Consider the following 20,271-nt stretch of genomic DNA (forward strand, 5'->3'; position numbering starts at 1 on the left):
TAACCTGGAAACTTTTCTTCAAACATGCTGCTGCTTAGAAGCATTTAGCATACAGTATGTAAGGAGGTTGGAAGAAAGCAGTGATTCTTTAAGGGACCTTCTCTCTGTGGCTCAAAGTAGTAATCTTCAGATGCAGTTACAACAGTAGTTGCCACAAGTGGAACAGAGCCTATCTGCAGTCTGTTACTAGAACTGGTGAAGACTATTGGGTAAAACAAACATTTAGGCAAATTAGAAGCCAAATGTTTATTTGCATTCTGCATCCTGGGGAACTTGACTTTTAGCATGTTTGTTTGCTAAGTGGTGGAGTCAACTACTTCCTTGGTTATGGTTAGGATAAGTGTGGTTGTTTAAACAACTAGATATCCCAGACCATTCCTATCCTCTGTGCAAGCATGTGCACCACATGGGTACAGAATGCGATTAAAAGCACAGGGGAGGAAATTTTTCTAATAACACTTTGTTAATATCAGAGTAAATGGGAAATGACAAACATGAAAGATGAAAGAAGCTACAAGATATTTGAAGATAAAAATGTTCTAAGGATATAGTTCCAACTTTTTCTGTTAAACAACTGTAAATATTTAAAAAACAAAATGTTACAATAAAATACAAATAATGTCTTCCCATCTCTACTGAGGTTCAGCCAGTTCCTTGATATTGATAAACCATCCCATTCAGTGTTAACTTATGCTCCTGAATCTGAAGGATGTCAAGAGACTAACTTATTGTCCCTTCAGAGTATACCACCCCAAAGAAGCATAGCATGAACCCTCTCTCCCTGCCTCACAAACACACAGATTAAATGTTTCTGAATTACTGCCCAGATCTGTAATATAACCCTCCCAAGGGCACAGCACACATTTTGCACTAATGTCCTGCAAAACTGAATTTTGTGATCCAGAGCAGTTTTGCATAATAAAAGTGGAATAACTAGTTGAAACTGTTTTCCCCTATATATGAGGCTCTGCCTCCAGAGCACACTTTGTGGCCTGGCGTGGCTCTACAACACCCTGCCTCAGTTTCCCTCACTCTCAGGGCTTCTCAAAGACTCCACCTAGTCAATATTATCTTAAAATATTCTGGAGGAGGTCCAATTTATTTAGGCCACACATTGGCACTCCACAGTTCAAGTAGTTCTCTCTCTAATCAGAAGGCAGCCCTCCTTGCCAGACCTAGTTTCAGTTCAATGTCTCTCTCTCTCCAAATGAGGACCTCTACCACCTCAGTCCTCTTTCCTGGAGCTGGATTGTAACCCAAACAGTGTCACCCTCTGGGAACCTGGAGTCCTCAGCCCTTGCTTCTGGAGTTGGGTTATACACTCCCTTTACTCCCTTCAGAAGCCAGGCTTGCCCCTTGCAGCTCTTACCTGCAGCTGCTTCCTTAGGCCAGCTGCAGCTTCCCAGGCTCTGTCCTACCAAGCAACAGTGTTGAAGACTTCACCCAAGCTCTTTACATTCCCTATCTGGGATCCCTGAGCCTGACCTGAATTAGTCAGGTGACCTCATTTATTACTCATCTTCTCTGTCACAGTCTGCCTAAGGGCCAGCACTTGTGCATTGCTTTCTCTCTGAGGGCTATAAACAGTGTACTGCCAGCCATTTAGAGTGACCAGATGTCTCTATTTTATAGGGACAGTCCCAATATTTGGGGCTTTGTCTTATATAGGTGCCTATTGCCCCCATCCTGTCCCAATTTTTCACACTTGCTGTCTGGTCACCCTACAGCCATTACAAATTACCACACAGCTCTTTCTAAGCCAGTATATTTATTTTTAAAATAAAAGCATCATAGACAAGCCATATAAAAACAAGAAAAGTTCCTATATGCTCAAAACTTACGAGGGATCACCCCTCAGTCTTACAAGGCCCAACTAGACCAAAATCTTCCCAGCCATTTTGCAAGGGCTCAGGCTTCCCGTAGACAGAAGGTCCTGTCTCTTTGCTGGATCAGAAAGAAAGCCCTGAATGAGTTTAAACCCAGCCTTTCTATGACAAAGGCCCTTTCTTTATTTTTTGATCTTTGGAAAATCCACTTTGAATCAGTATATGCAGACCTCCCCAGGTACCTCTCTGGTAGTGTTTACAACTTGGATGATTCACATTAAGCACTCCCCACTGTTCTTAGTTCCTCGAAGAGCTGTGACAATCCTTCCCCACCCTGGAGTTGCACACAATCCCTGCCCTGCAGCATTATATAACAGTTTCATAAACTTAATACAATATGCTGCCCCAAAGACACTGCATGCGATTGCCATATTTGTCCTATCCCTCACTCAGGGAAATGAGCTAAGTTTTTCACAGATACAGCTGAACTTCATCTCTACTTCATGAGCCCAGCCACCATATGACACCCCCACGTGCTCTAATTAAAAACAATTAATTTTTTTTAAACAATTCATTTATATGAATTTTTGTTAGGCTCAGAACCTTGCAAAGCTGTACAAATCCACACAGCTATATCATGATGAAACATACAGGTGTTCACACATATGGTGGGTTTTCTTGCTTTTTTTTTTTAATAAAAATAAAAGATTGCAAATCAGAATGCTCATTTAAGAGAAACTCTAAGAGGAAGTCAATAGGCTTAACCCTTTCCTCTTCTTTCTATCAATCTGCTTATCTATTGCCATTATGTCTTACTGCCTATAAAAGAAAAGTCTCTTTCTTTATATTTTGTCAGCTTTATTCATGAAACTTTGTATAATTTTACAGCAATAAAAATAAAATAAAAGTCTTTGTGTTTCTTAAAGTACACAGAAATTTGGTTTTACATTTGCTTTCAAAATAGCACCTTGATGAAGTCCAGCACCAAAGTGGAACGCTTATAAGTGCGTTCTTGCATCTTGAGTTGTTGAACATGTAATTGGATTGTGCTTATTCCTCTGCTTTGTTCTTCATTTTAATAGTCTCTGTTTAGTGTAGAGTGCTAGTTTGATAACTCATCATAAATCCTTGCATATTAAAATCTGATTCTTGTTTTCCCAGAGTGTTTTCTTCTTTTACTTGCATTTAAAATTAGAACACAAACATCTTTATAACATATGGTGCATTTAGACCAAAATTTTCAAACTTGAGTGCCTAAAATTAGTTAAACATATGTAAATTCCTAAGTGAATAGCCTTATTTAATGAGGTGCTGAGTAAATGTCAAATCAGAGTTGTCAGTGCTCAGCAGCTCTGAGAATCAGGCCACTTATTTACATATCTAAATAAGGACTGTCATGACTAATTTGGCATCCAGGTTTGCAAATGATCATACAGTACTAGTGCTATACTTCTGCTGTCTATGACTAAATTTAAACACAGGGCCACATTCTTAACTTTCTTCCATGAATTTGCCTGAATTTCTATACCTGGGAGTTTTGTATTTTGCAGGTGTCTTGCCTTACATTAATGAAAAATCTATATCTGCCAACTCTGACATGTGTGGTTCCTGGTGAACATGTCTAATTGCACAAGGGCTAGTAGGGAGAAAGTCCACAGAATCAAGCCCAATATAAACATATGTCCTACTAAGAAAATACCAGCTAAGGTCAAAGAAATCTTACACAATTCTCCCTAGCTCACCAGACTCTGGTAATAAAAAAGACCCCGATCAGAAAAGCATTTTCACTCTTTCCATAGAATATATACAGAGGGGCATCTCTGACCATTTGAGTCTCAGTGGGCTAATCAACCTGATAGCAAATAGGTATTAGGTGAAGAGCATGCCATGGTGGAGCTATATGCTCACAATAACTTGCCATTCACAAGAGATGAGCAGATGGATTCTGTACTAGCTGAATCTTTCCAAGCCCTTTTCAAAGGTAGCCCAAGTAGAGTACATTGCAGTAATCTAACCTAGAGATTACAGTTGCATGAATCAATGTGGTGAGGTACACATGGAAAAGCACCAGTCAGCTTCCATGCTAATTATGGTGGGAAAAGGCACTACAGTAGAAACCACAGATGTTACTTGAGAGTCCATGTGCACAAATGGATCCAAAATGACCCCATGACAGAAAGCCTTATTAGCAAATGTCATAGAAGGAATTCCACTAAAAGGTACAAGGTTTCAAACATCATGTTAGTCTTCCCATCGCCCCCTGAAAGACTGGCTTAAAACTAATAAAGTTTTTTTTAATATTTTATTTGGAGTTATTTTTATTTACCTTCTGGCATTGGAATGTTTAGGGTTTATGTTTTCAAGTTTTTCCCTGCAACCATGAAGGCTAGAAAAGTACTTTTTTTTAATGAAAACTGAGATTCTCAGGTAATAACCTAATTCCAGAAGCTAGAGCTCTAAGAAAAGCACAAAATATTGTGTGACTCGATAAAATTGTGAGAGTTGGGAACAGGAACACCCACAGTTCCTGGCCATTTCCATTGTATTCTTCCCGTTATTATCAGCTCTGCTTCCTCATTATCTGGATTAAGCGTAAATTGCGTTATTTTACTTATTTACTCATTTCCTTCAGAGACCATCAGGTGTAATGAAAAGTCAAATTGTACGTCATATTGGAGACACCATCTAAAACATGGGTCTCAAACACGCGGCCCACCACATTATTTTCTGCGGTCTGTGAGCTCCTTGCATCCCCCCCCGCCCTCCCCAAGCGTTTACACATGGAGCGACTCTGTCCCGGCATGCACCGGGGCAGGGCAGGCTCCCTGCCTGTCTGCCTGCCCTGCCCCTGCGCCGCTCTGGGAAGCGGACAGAACTTGGGGAGAAGAGGTGCAGGGGTGTGTGTTGATGTTGCTTCAGGCACTGCCCCCAGCAGCTCCCATTGGCTGTGGTTCCCCATTGCCAGCCAATGGGAGACGCTGGGGGTCATGCCTGAAGCAACAGCAACACCCCCTGTCCTCTGCTCCACCACATTCCAGCCACTTCCCGGAGCAGTGTGGGGGGCAGGCAGGCAGGCAGAGAGGCTGCCCTGCCCCTGGTGCACGCCACTCCACAGTCTGCCCCCCTGAACCCCTCCTGCAGTTGAACTCCCTGCCCTGAGCCCCTTGCCGCACCCTACACCTGACCCCCTGCCCTGAACCCCCTCCTACACTCCTCCTGCACCCCAATCCACTGCCCTGAGTCCCGCCACACCCCTCCTGCACTCCGATCCCCTGCCTTGACCCCATCGCACCCCTCACCTCTCCTGCACCCCAACCCACTCCCCTGAGCCCCCTGCTGCACCACTCTTGCACCCCAATCCCCTGACCTGATCCCCCTGCTACACCCCTCACTCCTCTTGCACCCCACACCCCAACCCACAGCCCAGAGCCCCCTGCTGCACCCCTCCTGAACCCTCGATCCCCTGCCCTGACTCCTTGCCATACCCCTCACCCCTCCTGCACCCCACACCCCAACCCACTGCCCTGAGCCCCCTGCTGCACCCCTACTGCACCCCGATTCCCTGCCCTGACCCCCGGCCACACCCCTCACCCCTCCTGCACCCCACACCCCAACTCCCTGCCCTGAGCCCCTTGCTGCACCTCTCCTGCACCCTGACCCCCTGCCCTGAGCCTACACCACACCCCACACCCCTCCTGCCCCCCCTGGGAGGGGGCGGAGTTGGGGTGGGGATTTCGGGGAAGGGGTTGGAATAGGAGCAGGCAAGGGTGGGAAGAGGTGGGGCAGGGGTGGGGCCTCATGGAAGGGGTGGAGTGGGAGTGAGGCGGAAGGCGGGGGGGAGGGTGTCAGTAATGCGGCACTCGGGCCAATGTACTAGTCCTCATGTGGCCGTCATGGTCATTTGAGTTTGAGACCCCTGATCTAAAACATCTTTATCCGCTGTACATGCACATTAAACAGGAAGGGTGACAAGGAGGATGCCGATGCAACTTATATGTAAAGGCCCTCAGTGAGAACAACTACAGTCTGGTTGAGGAAGCTGCAGTTTGATTGGCTGGTTGGGACATTTTGATGATGTCATGATTGTGCACCAATTGAAAATGGTACACAGTTGGGTCTACTTCACTCAAGCAAAAAACTATACCCCTCAACCCATTACACATAAATAGGGAAGAGCAAAATAAACCCACTGCTGTTTAACTAATTCGAAAACATATCCATAGAGATTTTAGGGTCAAAGGCAGCTACACTTGTAACTTTCTCTCTCTGTTTTTAACAACCAGTCCCTCTCTGCCTTTCCCCACAGATATTCTCTCCCCTAGCCCACTGCTTTAGAAACTGAAGAGCCACGAAAACCCTGACAATTTAGTACAAATGCTGTTGGGGCTTGGTAGAGGTGGAATTAAAACATTTACAGTTAAACTAAGGATGTTCAATGGCATTTTTTGTTCCTGGGGACAAACAGGAGGGGGTCTTTGCAAACACCAAAAGTGAATTTAATAAAACAAGAAGATATTTTCATAGTGAAAGTATGGAAGAAGCTTGAGAACAGGAACAATCAAAAATATTCTTAATATTCTAAACTACCATTTGTCACTTGGAAATGAGAAAATGTCACCTGTGAGGATGGAGATTAAAGGAGGAAGTGCCAAGCAGCAATTCGTGGCTTCTTCAGCCATATTTAACTAGCTACTGGAAATGCTAACCTAGGAGATTTTGACAAAGTCTTTCACAAGAGGCTAGAAAGCAAACTAAGCAGTAATGGAGTGAGAGGATCAAAAACTGTCATGGATCAAAAACTGGTTAAGATCAAAAACTAGTTAAGAGACAAGAAGGTTAGGAATAAAGTATCACTGTTCATTATGGCACCACTTAACAGTAAGGTGCCATAATGTTCCACACTAGGACCAGTGTTTGATATGTTTATTAAAACCACAAGCAGTGGCTTAATGCTGTTTCACTATAGAGCTGATTCTCCTCTAGTTTAAATCAGTGTAATTCAGGAGTAACTTCACTCAGTTCAATAGAACAACAATACAAATAAAATTGGTGTGAGAGGAAAAACTGAGGCCATAAGGGTCTTTGGATTCACCTAAATATTCTAGCAATATAAAATTTAATATAACAAAAATATTAGATTTCACATATGACAATGTAGATTATAAAACATTCAACCCTTTAGGCTAATCTCTGAACAATCAGATGAGCTTTTTGCTAATTTTATTATCATTTCTTCATTAACCTTTACAATAGATGCACAATGATATATATGAACTAAGAATAGAGGTGCTGTTGCAAATTAGGAGGAAGATTGTCTTGTCAGTAAATTTTAACATTCTAGATCTGCAGTGCTAAATGTCAACATCTAATCAAGCCTAATCTATTATTGATTTTCTTTTTTGTTTTCAAAATATCCATCTGTGGCACCAATTTCAATCATCATATATTTCTTGAGGCACATCTCCCAAGTATAAAATACATGATCTATCAGACTGTAGTTATTAAAAATAATTCCCCAATTTACTCTAATATGATGGAAAACCAGTAACATTAAAGCTGCAGGACATTATTTAAAAAGAAAACTACTTATTACAAAATTAGAAAGGAAAATGATGAATAGTGAAGTGTATAGATTAAATATTACAGGAACCTGTGATGTACAATGGCAAAAGAGAGGATGCTATATTATTTAAGGACTAGAACTGAGGAAGGAAAAGGGAAGTGAATTACATGCATCATTATCGCAGTTAATACAAGGAAATCTTGGTGTTCTGTTCTCAACTCTACCACTGAATCACTATGTGATCTTAGTCAAATCACAATCACTCTATGCCTTGGTTTATTCATCTGTAAAATTGATATCTTTTCCTATATTAATGTTTGTATTGAGAGTGTGTTCAGATGAAAGACACTCCATACATGCTAAATTAGTATACATACATACAGTCTAGTTACTAAAGTTTCTTATATAATTTATAGTTTATAATTTTATTATTGGCAGGGCTGACAGCACAGCCTATAGTTAAAATTGCCCAACACTTTCCATTACAACACTCTGTTTATGTCGCTTATAACTTTGACCCAGAGGAAGGCTAATCATGTCCCTAGAGTCTGTGGTAGCTTCCAGCTTGCATACTTCTCTGAAGTCAGGACTCCTGCTGCAACTTACTGAGAAGCTTCCAAAATAAGCCTCTCCTTGTCTTAAACCTTCAAAGGCCCTGCCTCTTCTGGTTGAGGCCGCGCCCCGCTCAGGACTCTGAAATGCTGGTAAATTCTTTAAGTTACTTCCACCCCTGAACAGAGGCTTGTTGGGTTGAAGCCTAGGTATGGTAAATCTGGGTATAAAGCAAAGAAGTTGCCTGGTCAACAACTTAAGACAAATAGATGACAATTAAAGTTTCACCAAAACTCAGGGTTTTTTTTTGGCCTTAACAAAATTAATAATTTTTTTTTAAATAAAACCTACACAAATCAGAGTACACAGACAAGGAAGTGCACAATTTTGTCTTGTTAGAAATGATTTTGAAAACTATGCAGTGTAATTTAAGTTATCTTTTAGCTAATAATTGGGGGAAAGATGTTAATTGAGAAGGAGGGATTTAATAATTATATAGCTTTTTGTGAAGAATTCTAAATATTCCTTGGCAAACACCCCAAAAAATTAATGAAATGCTCTGGATAATTTTATCTACTATTTTCTGTCACTTTATCAAAAGTTGGTTTCCAGAGAAAGTGTATAAAGATGTTATATGTCAGCTGAATTTTCCTGCACAAGGGTCTGATCCTACACCTATGTGTAGGTGAGGAACTTTACCCACACAAATTGTACTGGACTACTCACTATTAAGTGATCATGGTAAAGCTAATGTAAACAGGCACTTTTCCTAAACTGCTTTACAAAAATCAGTCCACACATAATCTAGAGTCGAAGCTCACTATTTCTGGGATTTGGGTTTAACAACAAAGGAATCAATATGGTAACATTCAGGTCCAAACTTCTCTTTGGTTACGCTGCCCCAGAACTGCCTTCTTTGGGATTGCTGTTTCCACACCCTAGGTCTTCTTCCTCAGAGACCCATTCCCACCTTATTTATATCCAGTGGCCTAAATGATTTCACAGAACTTATTCAACCCTTTCGCAACAAAATCAACAGCTGCTAAGATCCAAAATCTTCCAACTTGTCACTTTCTTCCCACCAGAAAAAGGAATTTTATTAGAATAAAGGACAGAGTATTAGCTCTCAAGCTACCAATGCCTGTTTCATTCCAGCATTTTAACTAGATCCTTTCCCATCCCATAATACTGCCTGACTTCCTGCTACAACTTTTAAGAAACAAGTACACACACTTGCTTGTACGCCTGTGAGTGAAGTTGCTCACAGACATAAGTCATAAGCATTGAGAGGCCAGAGATATCCCGTCTTCACCACAATAGTTTTCCTTAGTTTTGGAGCCATTGGGATTACAAAAGCAAACAAAGAGCAGGAATAAAACTGGGAAAAGAATCATACAAAAATGTCACTTGCAGATGATAGCCTAATACTAAATTTAACAACCAATGTATCGTTATACAAAAATATGCATTGAATTTGACCAACTATCTAGAAATATAGTGGGATGAGACTAATTGGATGTTAAAAAATAAAATTGCAAAACTGAAGCTAACAGAGAGGTAAAAAATTAAGCTGACTATTAAGCTACACAGAGAATTAAAATAAATGATGAAGGAGAATTGGAGGAAATTATAGCAAAAAAAATTGCAGAGATTGGAACTTTTTCAATGTACTATATGTTCTACAAGTATCATAACAATAATGACAACATTACAGTTTGATTATATATTGCAAACACTGCTGCTGTTCAAGGCATTCAAACACTGCCAGCCTCCATCTTGGCCTTCACCTCCAAGCTTTACTTCCCCAGTCCTACCCTGCAATTCACCAGACCTGGTTTTTGTCCCCTCAGCATTTGAATCAGACAGCTTCCTCCTCCACGCTGCCTGGGTGCTGGCAGGAATTCACTGAGAAAACAGGAGAGACCGCTCCCTGTTCTCAGTTCTGGTACCCAGCCTGGAACAGCCATTTTTATGGGGAAAGTCTGACTTTTTCCTGTAGTCCTCAGCAGAAGGGAACATGCTCAACTGGTCTGTGGAGATGATGTATATATAGTCCTGTCATGTGTACAAGCTGTGAGGGGGTTTAGCGTGTTCAGTTGCTCTGTGGGGCTGGCACATGCATAGTCTGGTCAGCACCAGGAGGTCTGAGATGAAGGAACATGCTCAGTGTCTGTGGGGATGGCACATGCACAATTAAATCTACACTAGGAGCCACCAGAGGCTTGAGCATGCTCAATTAAGGTGGAATCTTTTGGGGTTTAGCTGCTAAGCACTGGCAAGTCTACAGTGAACATGCGTGAACTGCAATTTTTCAAAGGTCTCTAATTTGACAACATATGGAAAGATTTTAAGAGGGACAGCAATACGCAAAGCCCACACCTGCCAAATTTTTTCCAAAGCACAGGGATGCGATAACTTTCCAAAGGAAAGGTTGTTTTTAATGTTACAAAAATATTGGCAATGTATTTTTTCATAACCTAATTTTTGAGGACAGATAAATCAATTTGACTGAAATTTTCCAAATAAATTCACCCTGAGACATTCATCCACATGGTAAATATTAGCTCAAACAATTAAAGTTTGGCAAAGTTTTATAAGAAATTGAAAACTGAGTCTTAAACTGGGAAGTGTTGGGCAACCTTAATAAGCAGTACTATGAGCTGTGCCTCTGTTATAGTTAATATTCTATATTATGTTTCCATATTATTGAAACTAAATGTTTCTATGGCTTCAAAAATATTCAGAATGTGTGTTGTGGAAAATTTTAGCTCTTTTGTTCTGATTCATACCTAAATAAATTTTGAAGTGTCAGAATTTCTCACAGAAAGGAAATTCCATTTTATGACCAGTTCTAATTCATATACCAAAGAAATTTGTGAATTTTGCAATTATTGTGCAAATCAGCTGAACTTTAAGATACATATAGATAATATTTAGTACCAGGTGCTGCTCAGAGGTTGAAGGGGCTTAAAATGCAGTAGAGCCAGTTGAACAGTGGAAAAATATTTACAGAAAACTACCAAGTGGTAGAAAAATTGTGAATTACTTAGCTAGTGCTATTTGACTGCTTATAGAGCTGACTGAATAGTGAACAAAATTAGTCATTAATAACTGTTCCATTAAAACCATGTCAAAAGTTATAATGAATATTTTCAAATTATTCAACCAGCTCTATATTCTGCAGTCTTTGTTGGAATTTAGTCCAAATGCATAGACTTGAGACAACAAATGCTAGAGATGCTTAGACATCATACATCAGACATGTACTGAACAATGACACATCAGCAAAACATTCCAGAGTTGCTAGAACTACAAACAAAAAAGACTTCAGGTCGGATTGTACTCTCAGGGTACGTCTACACTACGGGATAATTCCGATTTTACATAAACCGGTTTTATAAAACAGATCATATAAAGTCGAGTGCATGCGGCCACACTAAGCACATTAATTCGGTGGTGTGCGTCCATGGTCCGAGGCTAGCATCGATTTCTGGAGCATTGCACTGTGGGTAGCTATTCCGTAGCTATCCTATAGTTCCTGCAGTCTCCCCCACCCCTTAGAATTCCGGGTTGACAGCCCAGTGGCTGATGGGGCAAAAATCATTGTCACGGGTGGTTCTGGGTAAATGTCATCAGTCATTCCTTCCTCCGGGAAAGCAACGGCAGACAATCATTTTGCACCCTTTTTCCCTGGATTGCCCTGGCAGACGCCATAGCACGGCAACCATGGAGACCGTTCAGCTCTTTTTTTTACAGTCACCGTATGTGTACTGGATGCCATGGACAGAGGCGATACTCCAGCGCTACACAGCAGCATTCATTTGCTTTTGCATGATAGCAGAGATGGTTACCAGTCGTTCTGTACCGTCTGCTGCCAGTGTAATTTAGCAATGAGATGACGGTTATCTGTCCTTCTGTGCTGTCTGCTGCTATCATGGGTGCCCCTGGCTGAGATCGGCCGGGGGCGCAAAAGCAAAACTGGAAATGACTCCCCGAGTCAATCCCTCCTTTATGGTTTCTAAAAATAGAGTCAGTCCTGCCTAGAATTTGGGGCAAGTGTACTAGAGAAGCAGTGTATCAGAGCACAGCTGCTCCGTGTCAGATCCCGCAGAAATGATGAGCTACATGCCATTCAAGGGGGGTGCCTCTGCAACAACCCCACCCATTGCTTCCCTCCTCCCCCAACCTTCCTGGGCTACCGTGGCAGTGTCCCCCCCATTTGTGTCATGAAGTTATAAAGAATGCAGGAATAAGAAACAGTGACTTGTTAGTGAGATAAAATGAGGGGGAGGCAGCCTCCCCGTGCTATGACAGTCCAGGCAGGACATTAAGCGGTGCGGAGGAGAGAAGCCCAGCACGCCACTGCTATGATGGTCCAGGCAGGACAGAATCTTTTCTTTACACCAGAAAGGGAGGGGGCTGATGGAGCTCAGCCCCCAGTGGCTATGATGAAGACGGTTACCAGCCGTTCTGCACCATCTACTGGGAATGACCAGGAATCATTCCTATTTTTACCCCGGCGCCCCTGAGGCCAACCAGGGGTATTCAGCAGTTATCAAGCATGTACCGTCTGCCACCAGGGAGGGGAAAGGAGCGGATACTGCTCTTCACTGCTGCAGCATCACTAGACTACTAGCAGCATTCAGTAGACATAGGGTGACATTGAAAGAAGTCAAGAAACGATTTCTTTCCTTTTTCTTTCACGTGGGGGGGGAGTAAATTGACGAGCTATTCCCTGAACCACGCCGGACAATGTGTTTGAACCTACAGGCATTGGGAGCTCAGCCAAGAATGCAAATACTTTTCGGAGACTGCTGGGGACTGTGAGATAGCTGGAGTCCTCAGTACCCCCTCCCTCCCTCCCTCCATGAGCGTCCATTTGAGTCTCTGGCTTCCCGTTACGCTTGTCACACAGCACTGTGTATGTAGCCTGTAGATTTTTTTTCAAATGCTTTGGCATTTCGTCTTCCGCAACGGAGCTCTGATAGAACAGATGTGTTTCCCCATACAGCGATCAGATCCAGTATCTCCCGTACGGTCCATGCTGGAGCTCTTTTTGGATTTGGGACTGCATTGCCACCTATGCTGATCAGAGTTCCGTGCTGGGCAAACAGGAAATGAAAATCAAAATTTCACAGGGCTTTTCCTGTTTACCTGGCCACTGCATCCGAGTTGAGATTACTGTCCAGAGCGGTCACAGTGGTGCACTGTGGGATACCGCCTGGAGGGCAATACCGTCGATTTGCGGCCACACTAACCCTAATCCCATATGGTAATACCGATTTTAGCGCTACTCCTCTCGTCGGGGAGGAGTACAGAAACCGATTTAAAGAGCCCTTTATATCGATAAAAAGGGCCTTGTAGTGTGGACGGGTACAGCGTTAAATCGGTTTAACGCTGCTAAAATCGGTTTAAATGTGTAGTGTAGACCAGGCCTCAGATATATAAACAGGCCTCAGGCAGAAGACATCTGTGAAATAAGCACTTGAGTTGAAGCAGAATTTATCAGTGAACTGTACTCAGCAATATATACACCTTAGAAGTAATGTTCTAAATTAAATGGAATCTCACAGGAATAATTGAACAGAATCTCTAATGCCTACTAATAATGAAAAGTGTTATTCTTAGACATGGGAAAGACAAGAATGGTGCATCCACAAATGAATTCATTGCAAAATTGGTAACAAAATCATAATTGGAATGAAGGACATCAATGGAAAAAAGAAGGTTGGATTACCTTGCTACCAAGCACTAAAAGTTCCATAGTATGCTTAGGTTTGTTTCACAAGACCTATTTTCCATAAAACCATGTTGACTGACATTACATCCCTATCCTTTAATTTTTATTAATTATGTCCAGTATTAATGTTTCCGTTATTTTCTCTAGGACTGATGTCAGGCTGACAGGTCTATAGTAACTCTGCTTGCCCTTTTTGAATATTGACAGAACATTAACACTCTTTCTGTCTTCTGGAATTTCCCTGGTATTGCAAGATTTATTAAAAATTGACATAAGCAGGCAAGAGATTTTCTCAGAGAACTCTTTTAGGATTCTTGGATGCAAGTTACCAAGGCTTCTTGATTTAAAAAATGTCTGTTCCTAGGAAACAATGTTTAACATCCTCCTTGGTTATTAGTAAACTAGAAAGTACTTTATCATCCTTGGGTGATACAATTACATCATCCTGCTCTTTCATTCCACTCCATTGATTAAATTCATCTTTATCCATTATAATGAAGTCTGAAAAGAGAGTTACTACATGATGATCTGAAGGTGTTTGGAAACTAAAGTTCACTGGGTTCACTTTCACTACTGCCAAATAGAGATGAACTGAAAGTGCTAACAGCATTTAGAACCAATATTTTATGAAGTGTTCTCTTCAAATCTGTTTATCTCAGATATTCTAGACTACTAGATATATAAAGTTGCATGCGTATCTGCTACTGAGAAGTTTCCAGTGCTGTCATTAGCACTCAGGATTATTATACGGCTCTAGGAAACTCTGGAATAGTTTAAGTTCAATAAAAATTATTGATAGCTTGAGGCAGAAATAATCTTGTTCTCATTATTCATTTTATGGTCTTTTAAAGGGAAGCTGTACACTTCTCCAAGCCTAGTACAGTTGCTTTTTTTCATTTTCCCTCATATTTTCCATAGTGACTTTAATGTTAACAAAAGGTATAGAGGGACAATCCAGAATGACGCCACCCGCCTACAAGATAAGTACAATGTTGACAATAGGCAGTACAACTTTCCTCATACTGTCTCAAGTCCTGACATGGAGGTAAACCTTGTAGTATACCAAGCAAGTAGTTCAATTTCTATACTCATTGACTCTGTATGCTCATTATTCTTGTTTGTGGTTTCAGCATGTGCAATTATGACAGTGTTGTATATGAGGTACGTATTTATCCATTAAGAAATGGATTTTTAAAAAAAATCCCCCAACTTCCTTCAGCTGATAATGACTACTAATCTGTCTCAGATTTCAAGTACTGACCTACAGTTGAAAGGCTCCACTATCTGTAATTTGACCCATACTTTTCAATTTTACTGGGGGTGATGGGGAAGGGAAATCAATCTCATCATTAAAATTTGACATCATTTTGATACTGATCACTTGTGCTATGTGGACAAAGGATACAGTTTCCTTTTAAAAATAGCATGAAACAGACCAAGCTTGTACATTTCAGAAGCTGGCAAAATGCATTGATACATAAAATCCAGAAAGGTATATGACTTGCTCTTAAAGTTCACTGACATGCGTGGAACATGCTATAAAATTCTGCAATCCCTGTCATTTTCTTCTTCTTTCTAAACTTTTGGTGACAGAAAATGGTAAATAACTTAATAGAGGGTGCAGCCCAGGAATTGTTGGTACTGTGATCTTCCAACATAAGATATTTTAAAAATATCTGGGATTGCTGAATAATTTGTTGAATGATCTGTTGTGACCCACATCTTCTAGATAAGTATAATTTCTGATAAAGTGACTTGTAGTTTGGATGCTACTTTCTGTATCTTCGAGAATACAGCAGAAGTCTGCTCTGCGTTTGACAGCCAAACAACTAAGCAGCAATACAGGATAAAATCTAGTCTCATTTATGCAGCTAACTAGTGGTTGGATATTGGTAACTGAACAATGTGAGTCTGGACAAACATCCCACCCGAGATCCACCCACTGAGATCTATGTTGCAAGAATGCCTGTTTAAGGTTGATTTCTGATTCACTGCTTCTGCACAGAAATGTGTGGACAATTATCTCATCTGTCCACAGATCTTTTTAACAGCAGAAACTAGCTTTTAGGATGGTTGCAATTTATTTTTGAACTCACCACTCCATTAAGATAAATGAGTAAGTTCACTCCTCTGTCAATACTATTGTTTCAGTCTGCTTTGCTACAGATAGAACAAGACACTATGCATTGATTTACTGAGTGAAGGGTAAGAACCAAAGAATCTAGGAACTATATTAAAAAATTAAAGGTTTCAGTCTGTTTTTTTTAAAAGGAAAAGAACCTTTACCTATTCTGAATCTATGGATTTACTTATTCCTTTATAAACTGGAGTATACTATTGACATGATACTGAAATACATCATTTCAGACGATTAACTGCAAACACTGCATTAAAGGGTCTTTTCGTTGCCATGGTGGGATAGAGTAATTTATTTCATTTTTCTATTTTTCTCCTGGAAGAATATTCCTTTGAGATTCTTCTAGACTTTTGATATTAATGTTGACTTATGTCTTCACCATTTGCAAATATGAATTGAAAGATAAGAGGTCAAAGACATCAAATCTTAAAGCCAAACTCAAAACTCAATGGAAGTTAATCAGCCTTTTTTATTACGATTTACCCAACTCCATTTTCAAAATTAATATTCTGAAATATTGCCATATGAAACTTGAGTACAGCAATGTCTTATTTTTTTCTTTAGTGCACTACATCAGATCTTGAAAATTTCTTATAGGTGCTTAACATTTGGGTTTCCAAATTTAAGTAACTAGTATTTTAATACTAATCCTTTGAGTGTGTTCATACAATGAATGACTTCCCCAGTATATCCAGATTTTCCATTCAATTCCACCTTGAGTTAATGCAATATTTCTTAGACTCATAGACTCATAGGTCAGAAGGGACCAATCTGATCATCTAGTCTGACCTCCTTCTTAGCTTTCACTCTGTTCTGAGAAAGTCTCCATTAAAACTAAACTTCATCGGATAACATTTTATTAAGCAGATGCTCTTAACGTGTGCATTTTGGATTTTGGGCCTATTTTAGTCATTTCCAATTCATTATTAATATCAGATTGAGTAGGATTTTTTAACTGTGTGATTTTTATAATATAATCATGATGCTCAAAAATGACCTCTAGATTACTGAAAGTTTTCACAAGCGAAGTGTAAAAGGAGAAATTATGAAACTGTTAGGAAATTCCACAGTACTGTACTCAGCAAATAACTGGAGAGCCCAAAATTCTTTCTTTGAATAAATCTATTGAAAGGCATTTAAAAAAAATTTCAAAAATATTTTTTTAAAAGTAACTAATCGTGGAGGAACTCTCTTTTGGGATAATTTGTTTTACTTAACTTTTTCTTCATAATTTTTGACCCTTTAAGGTAAACTATGCTTAAACTTTATTGCCAACTTAATTACCCCTATACACATCAATTAGTAGATATTAATCTAATTTAAATTATTTCCTACAAAAATCTTTATCCTTAGTCCAAATAATCAGGCTTTAAATTTGTCAAAATGACTACAAACTTTGCTTTATTAACTATATATATATTTGTATGCCTGGATAGGCCTTGTAATATAGCAGACTTTAGTACGCACCAGCAAGAAGGTGAGCTAAAAGACTAACAATATTGTGGTGCTATGGAAGATTTGTGTTTTCTATGGAAAAAAGGATATGTACTCAATGGTTTTGGTAAGGTTATAAATGTAAAAAGCACAATACCTGAACTCTTAAAAAGTTTATTATAGAAGAGTCATTACCAACTTAACCTCTAATAATTTTTAAAACGTGTATTAAGTATAGTTTCAGATACTAGACCTGCCCCTGATTCCTCATACAAATTTCTGCGTTATGATCACATTTTCCTGTGTTTAAAAATGTTATTTTTTCTTCTATTCTTGTGATAAAAATCCATTAAAATTTATTTGTACTGAGGAAATATGAAATCGATTATGTTAGTGTTATCAAATGCATGATTTTAAAAAAATCCTTTCCTCTAATCTTTTCCTACTGTGGCAATCTCAGGTATTCCTTATAATCATAATGGTTAAAAATATTTCAGATAAACATTTTAGGATGTGTCCCTTTAAAACTGTCCTTCAGCTACCTCACATGAAGTTGAATCATGCCATAATATCCAAAACAGTTAAAGATTAAATATATCACACATGTCCTCCAGTATTTGGCAGGAAAATAAAGTACATTAAGGACGCAGTTAAGGAAATGCTCTATTCTACTCAGATGTTGGACAGCATGCAATATAGTATGTTTCACCTTCAGCTATGTTTGTTTCCTTTTAATTTCTTTGACAAAATCTTAATGTGCCTTGAATACATAGTATATGTTCTATGGATCTTTTTAAATAGAGTGATTACTGTGTAGAGTCACTTTTGGTACAGAGACTACATTTTAGCATGGACTACACTGTAGCCAAGGGGGTAAAATATATTGTGTCAAGTAATACATAAGTGGCATGTACCTGTGATAATATATTAAATGAGCATTTTGGGCAACGATGAATTGCCACATGTGCAAAATAAGGTTTTAAATGTCATCTTGAGATCTTTCTATGATTTCTTAATAGAGGGAGCAGTCATCTCATTTTAGATGCCGTGAGCTTCCAAAATTCTTTTTTGAATGTGCTTCTTGAGTTAAATAAAAGGAAAGCACATCTTAAAATTCAAATTTTAAATAAAAATATGCTACCGTGCTGTGCCAACTTTCAGCCTAGATCAAGTTCTACTGTACAGTTATGTACTTATGAAAACAGACATTGATACAGAAAGCCGGATACGATCTTAACTACATCAGGACTAAGATTCCTTTCTACACTACATACTCTGATATTGCTATCATAGGGCAAAAAGGCCCCCTTAATACCACACCAATTTAATTCAGGATGGTATACTATTCTAGTCATTGTATTTTAGGGTTCAGTCTTATCCCTTTTGAAAGTCAAGGGAGTTTTTTTTGGACTTCAGAGGGTATGACTGGTCCCTTACTGCAAAATAAAACAGTTCTAATATTCAACCTCCCCCCATCTCCCCACATCTCAAACACATACACTACATGCTTCCTTTCCAGAAACACTAAGTTTTAAAGAGAGGCATCTACTTGCCTTTGAGGGAGTTACCTGCCAGATAATTCATAGAGAACAAACGAAGAAGACAGGTATTTCTGTTTCCTATTATCTGTACCAAAAACAATCAACCCACCCAAGAGAAATCCCTAGAAAGACGACACAGGTTGTATTTTACCGAAATGGGCAGAATATTTAATCTATTTGCTGCCTGCATCCATAGATCTCACTTGAGCCAAAAGAATAGTATGTAGGTAACATGTGAACTTAAAGAGCTGAGGTCTTCACAAGTTTCACTGAGGTTTTCAATCAGTGCCACATTTCCTGCTCACTAAGAACATTTCCTCGGAGAGCATTGGACCAGCCCCTGTCGGTGGGGCTGCGGAATCCCCCGAACTTCTTCCTCTTCTTAGTGCTCTAGAATTCGAACATCGCCCATCAGTGCCCGAAGTGGGGCAGCCAATTCGCCCTCTTAGAAGAGAGAAAGCGAAGTACCCTCAGCCGTGCAAGATAAGCATATTGCTCCCGTCATTGCCATGGCTACTGCCAGCGCCCCAGCACCCGACTGCCAGAGCCAGGCGCCTAGAGGTAAGAAAAGTTGATCTGAGCAAAGCCACACAGAGCGATGCCTGCCCACCCCGCAACGCCTCCCTTTACCTTGATTGCTGGAGACTTGGCTGCAGCCCGCCGGACACCCCGTCAGCAAAGGGAAGAACAAGCCAAATTTCCAGAGCAAACCTCTCGCTTCACAACCCCCCATGGCTGGTGCCGGCGCCTCCTGGTCCTGGCCCCGGGAAGGCGGGGCGCGCTTCAGGTCCTCTTCCTCCTCCACGCCAGTGGGAAACGGGCTGCCCCCAACGCCGGAGGGCAAGGTCCAGTCGGCCAGGTGCCTCGGATAGGGCTGCCGCCAGGTGCTGCAGAGGCTGGAGTAATTGCATCCGCTGGCGGGGTCCCGGGGCGGCCGAGGGAGGAGTAGCCACAGCGGCCAGAGGGCTGGAGCTGCCGTCCCGGCTGGGGGGCCCTGGAGCGCAGCCGCTGGCTGGAGCCGGGCGAGCGCCGGGAACTTTGCCTAGGGGCGCGGGAGCTCGCTGCCCTCCCGCCCGGGCTGCCGCCGCGACCTGTCAGCCCCGGAGCAGCTTCGGGACCAGCCCGCACAGCGACGGCAGCCTCCTGCTCCGGAGCGTCCCCATCCCGCCCGGCCCCCCCACGAAAGCCGACGCCAAGGCGGTTCAGCCGCCCCCTTCCCGCAGCCAGGAGGGAGCTGCAGCCCTCGGGCCCCCCCTCGGCAGAGGCGGGAGGACGCTGAAGAAAGCTGGACAGCTCCCCGGGCAGCCTCACACCTCGGCAAAACTTGCAGCGCGCAGGAGCCCCGGCGCCTGCTCCCTCCCGGGCGGTCTCTGTGCCGGGGCGCGAGCAGCAATCCGGCGGCGGCGCTCGGTGCGGGTGCGGCGGCTCTCTCCCGGGCTGCCTTGCCTTCAGGTCGGCTGCAGCCTTGGGTGCTGCCG

The 20,271-nt window shown here is 41.3% G+C and overlaps 1 protein-coding gene across 4 annotated transcripts in view; it reads right to left on the reverse strand.

Moving 5' to 3' along the window:
- EPHA6 (EPH receptor A6) overlaps positions 1 to 19,764 on the reverse strand; it is an 898,770-nt gene extending 879,006 nt beyond the window's left edge. For all 4 annotated transcript variants that reach the window (XM_030581541.1, XM_030581522.1, XM_030581531.1 and 1 more), the window contains exon 1: positions 19,424 to 19,764. In XM_030581541.1, the coding sequence (XP_030437401.1) occupies positions 19,424 to 19,526 (103 nt within the window). In that variant the 5' untranslated portion in view covers positions 19,527 to 19,764. The remainder of the gene's footprint in view (positions 1 to 19,423) is intronic.
- Between the last annotated feature and the right edge of the window lie 507 nt (positions 19,765 to 20,271).

This window comes from Gopherus evgoodei, chromosome 1 (genome assembly GCF_007399415.2).
Source record: "Gopherus evgoodei ecotype Sinaloan lineage chromosome 1, rGopEvg1_v1.p, whole genome shotgun sequence".
NCBI lineage: Eukaryota > Metazoa > Chordata > Testudines > Testudinidae > Gopherus > Gopherus evgoodei.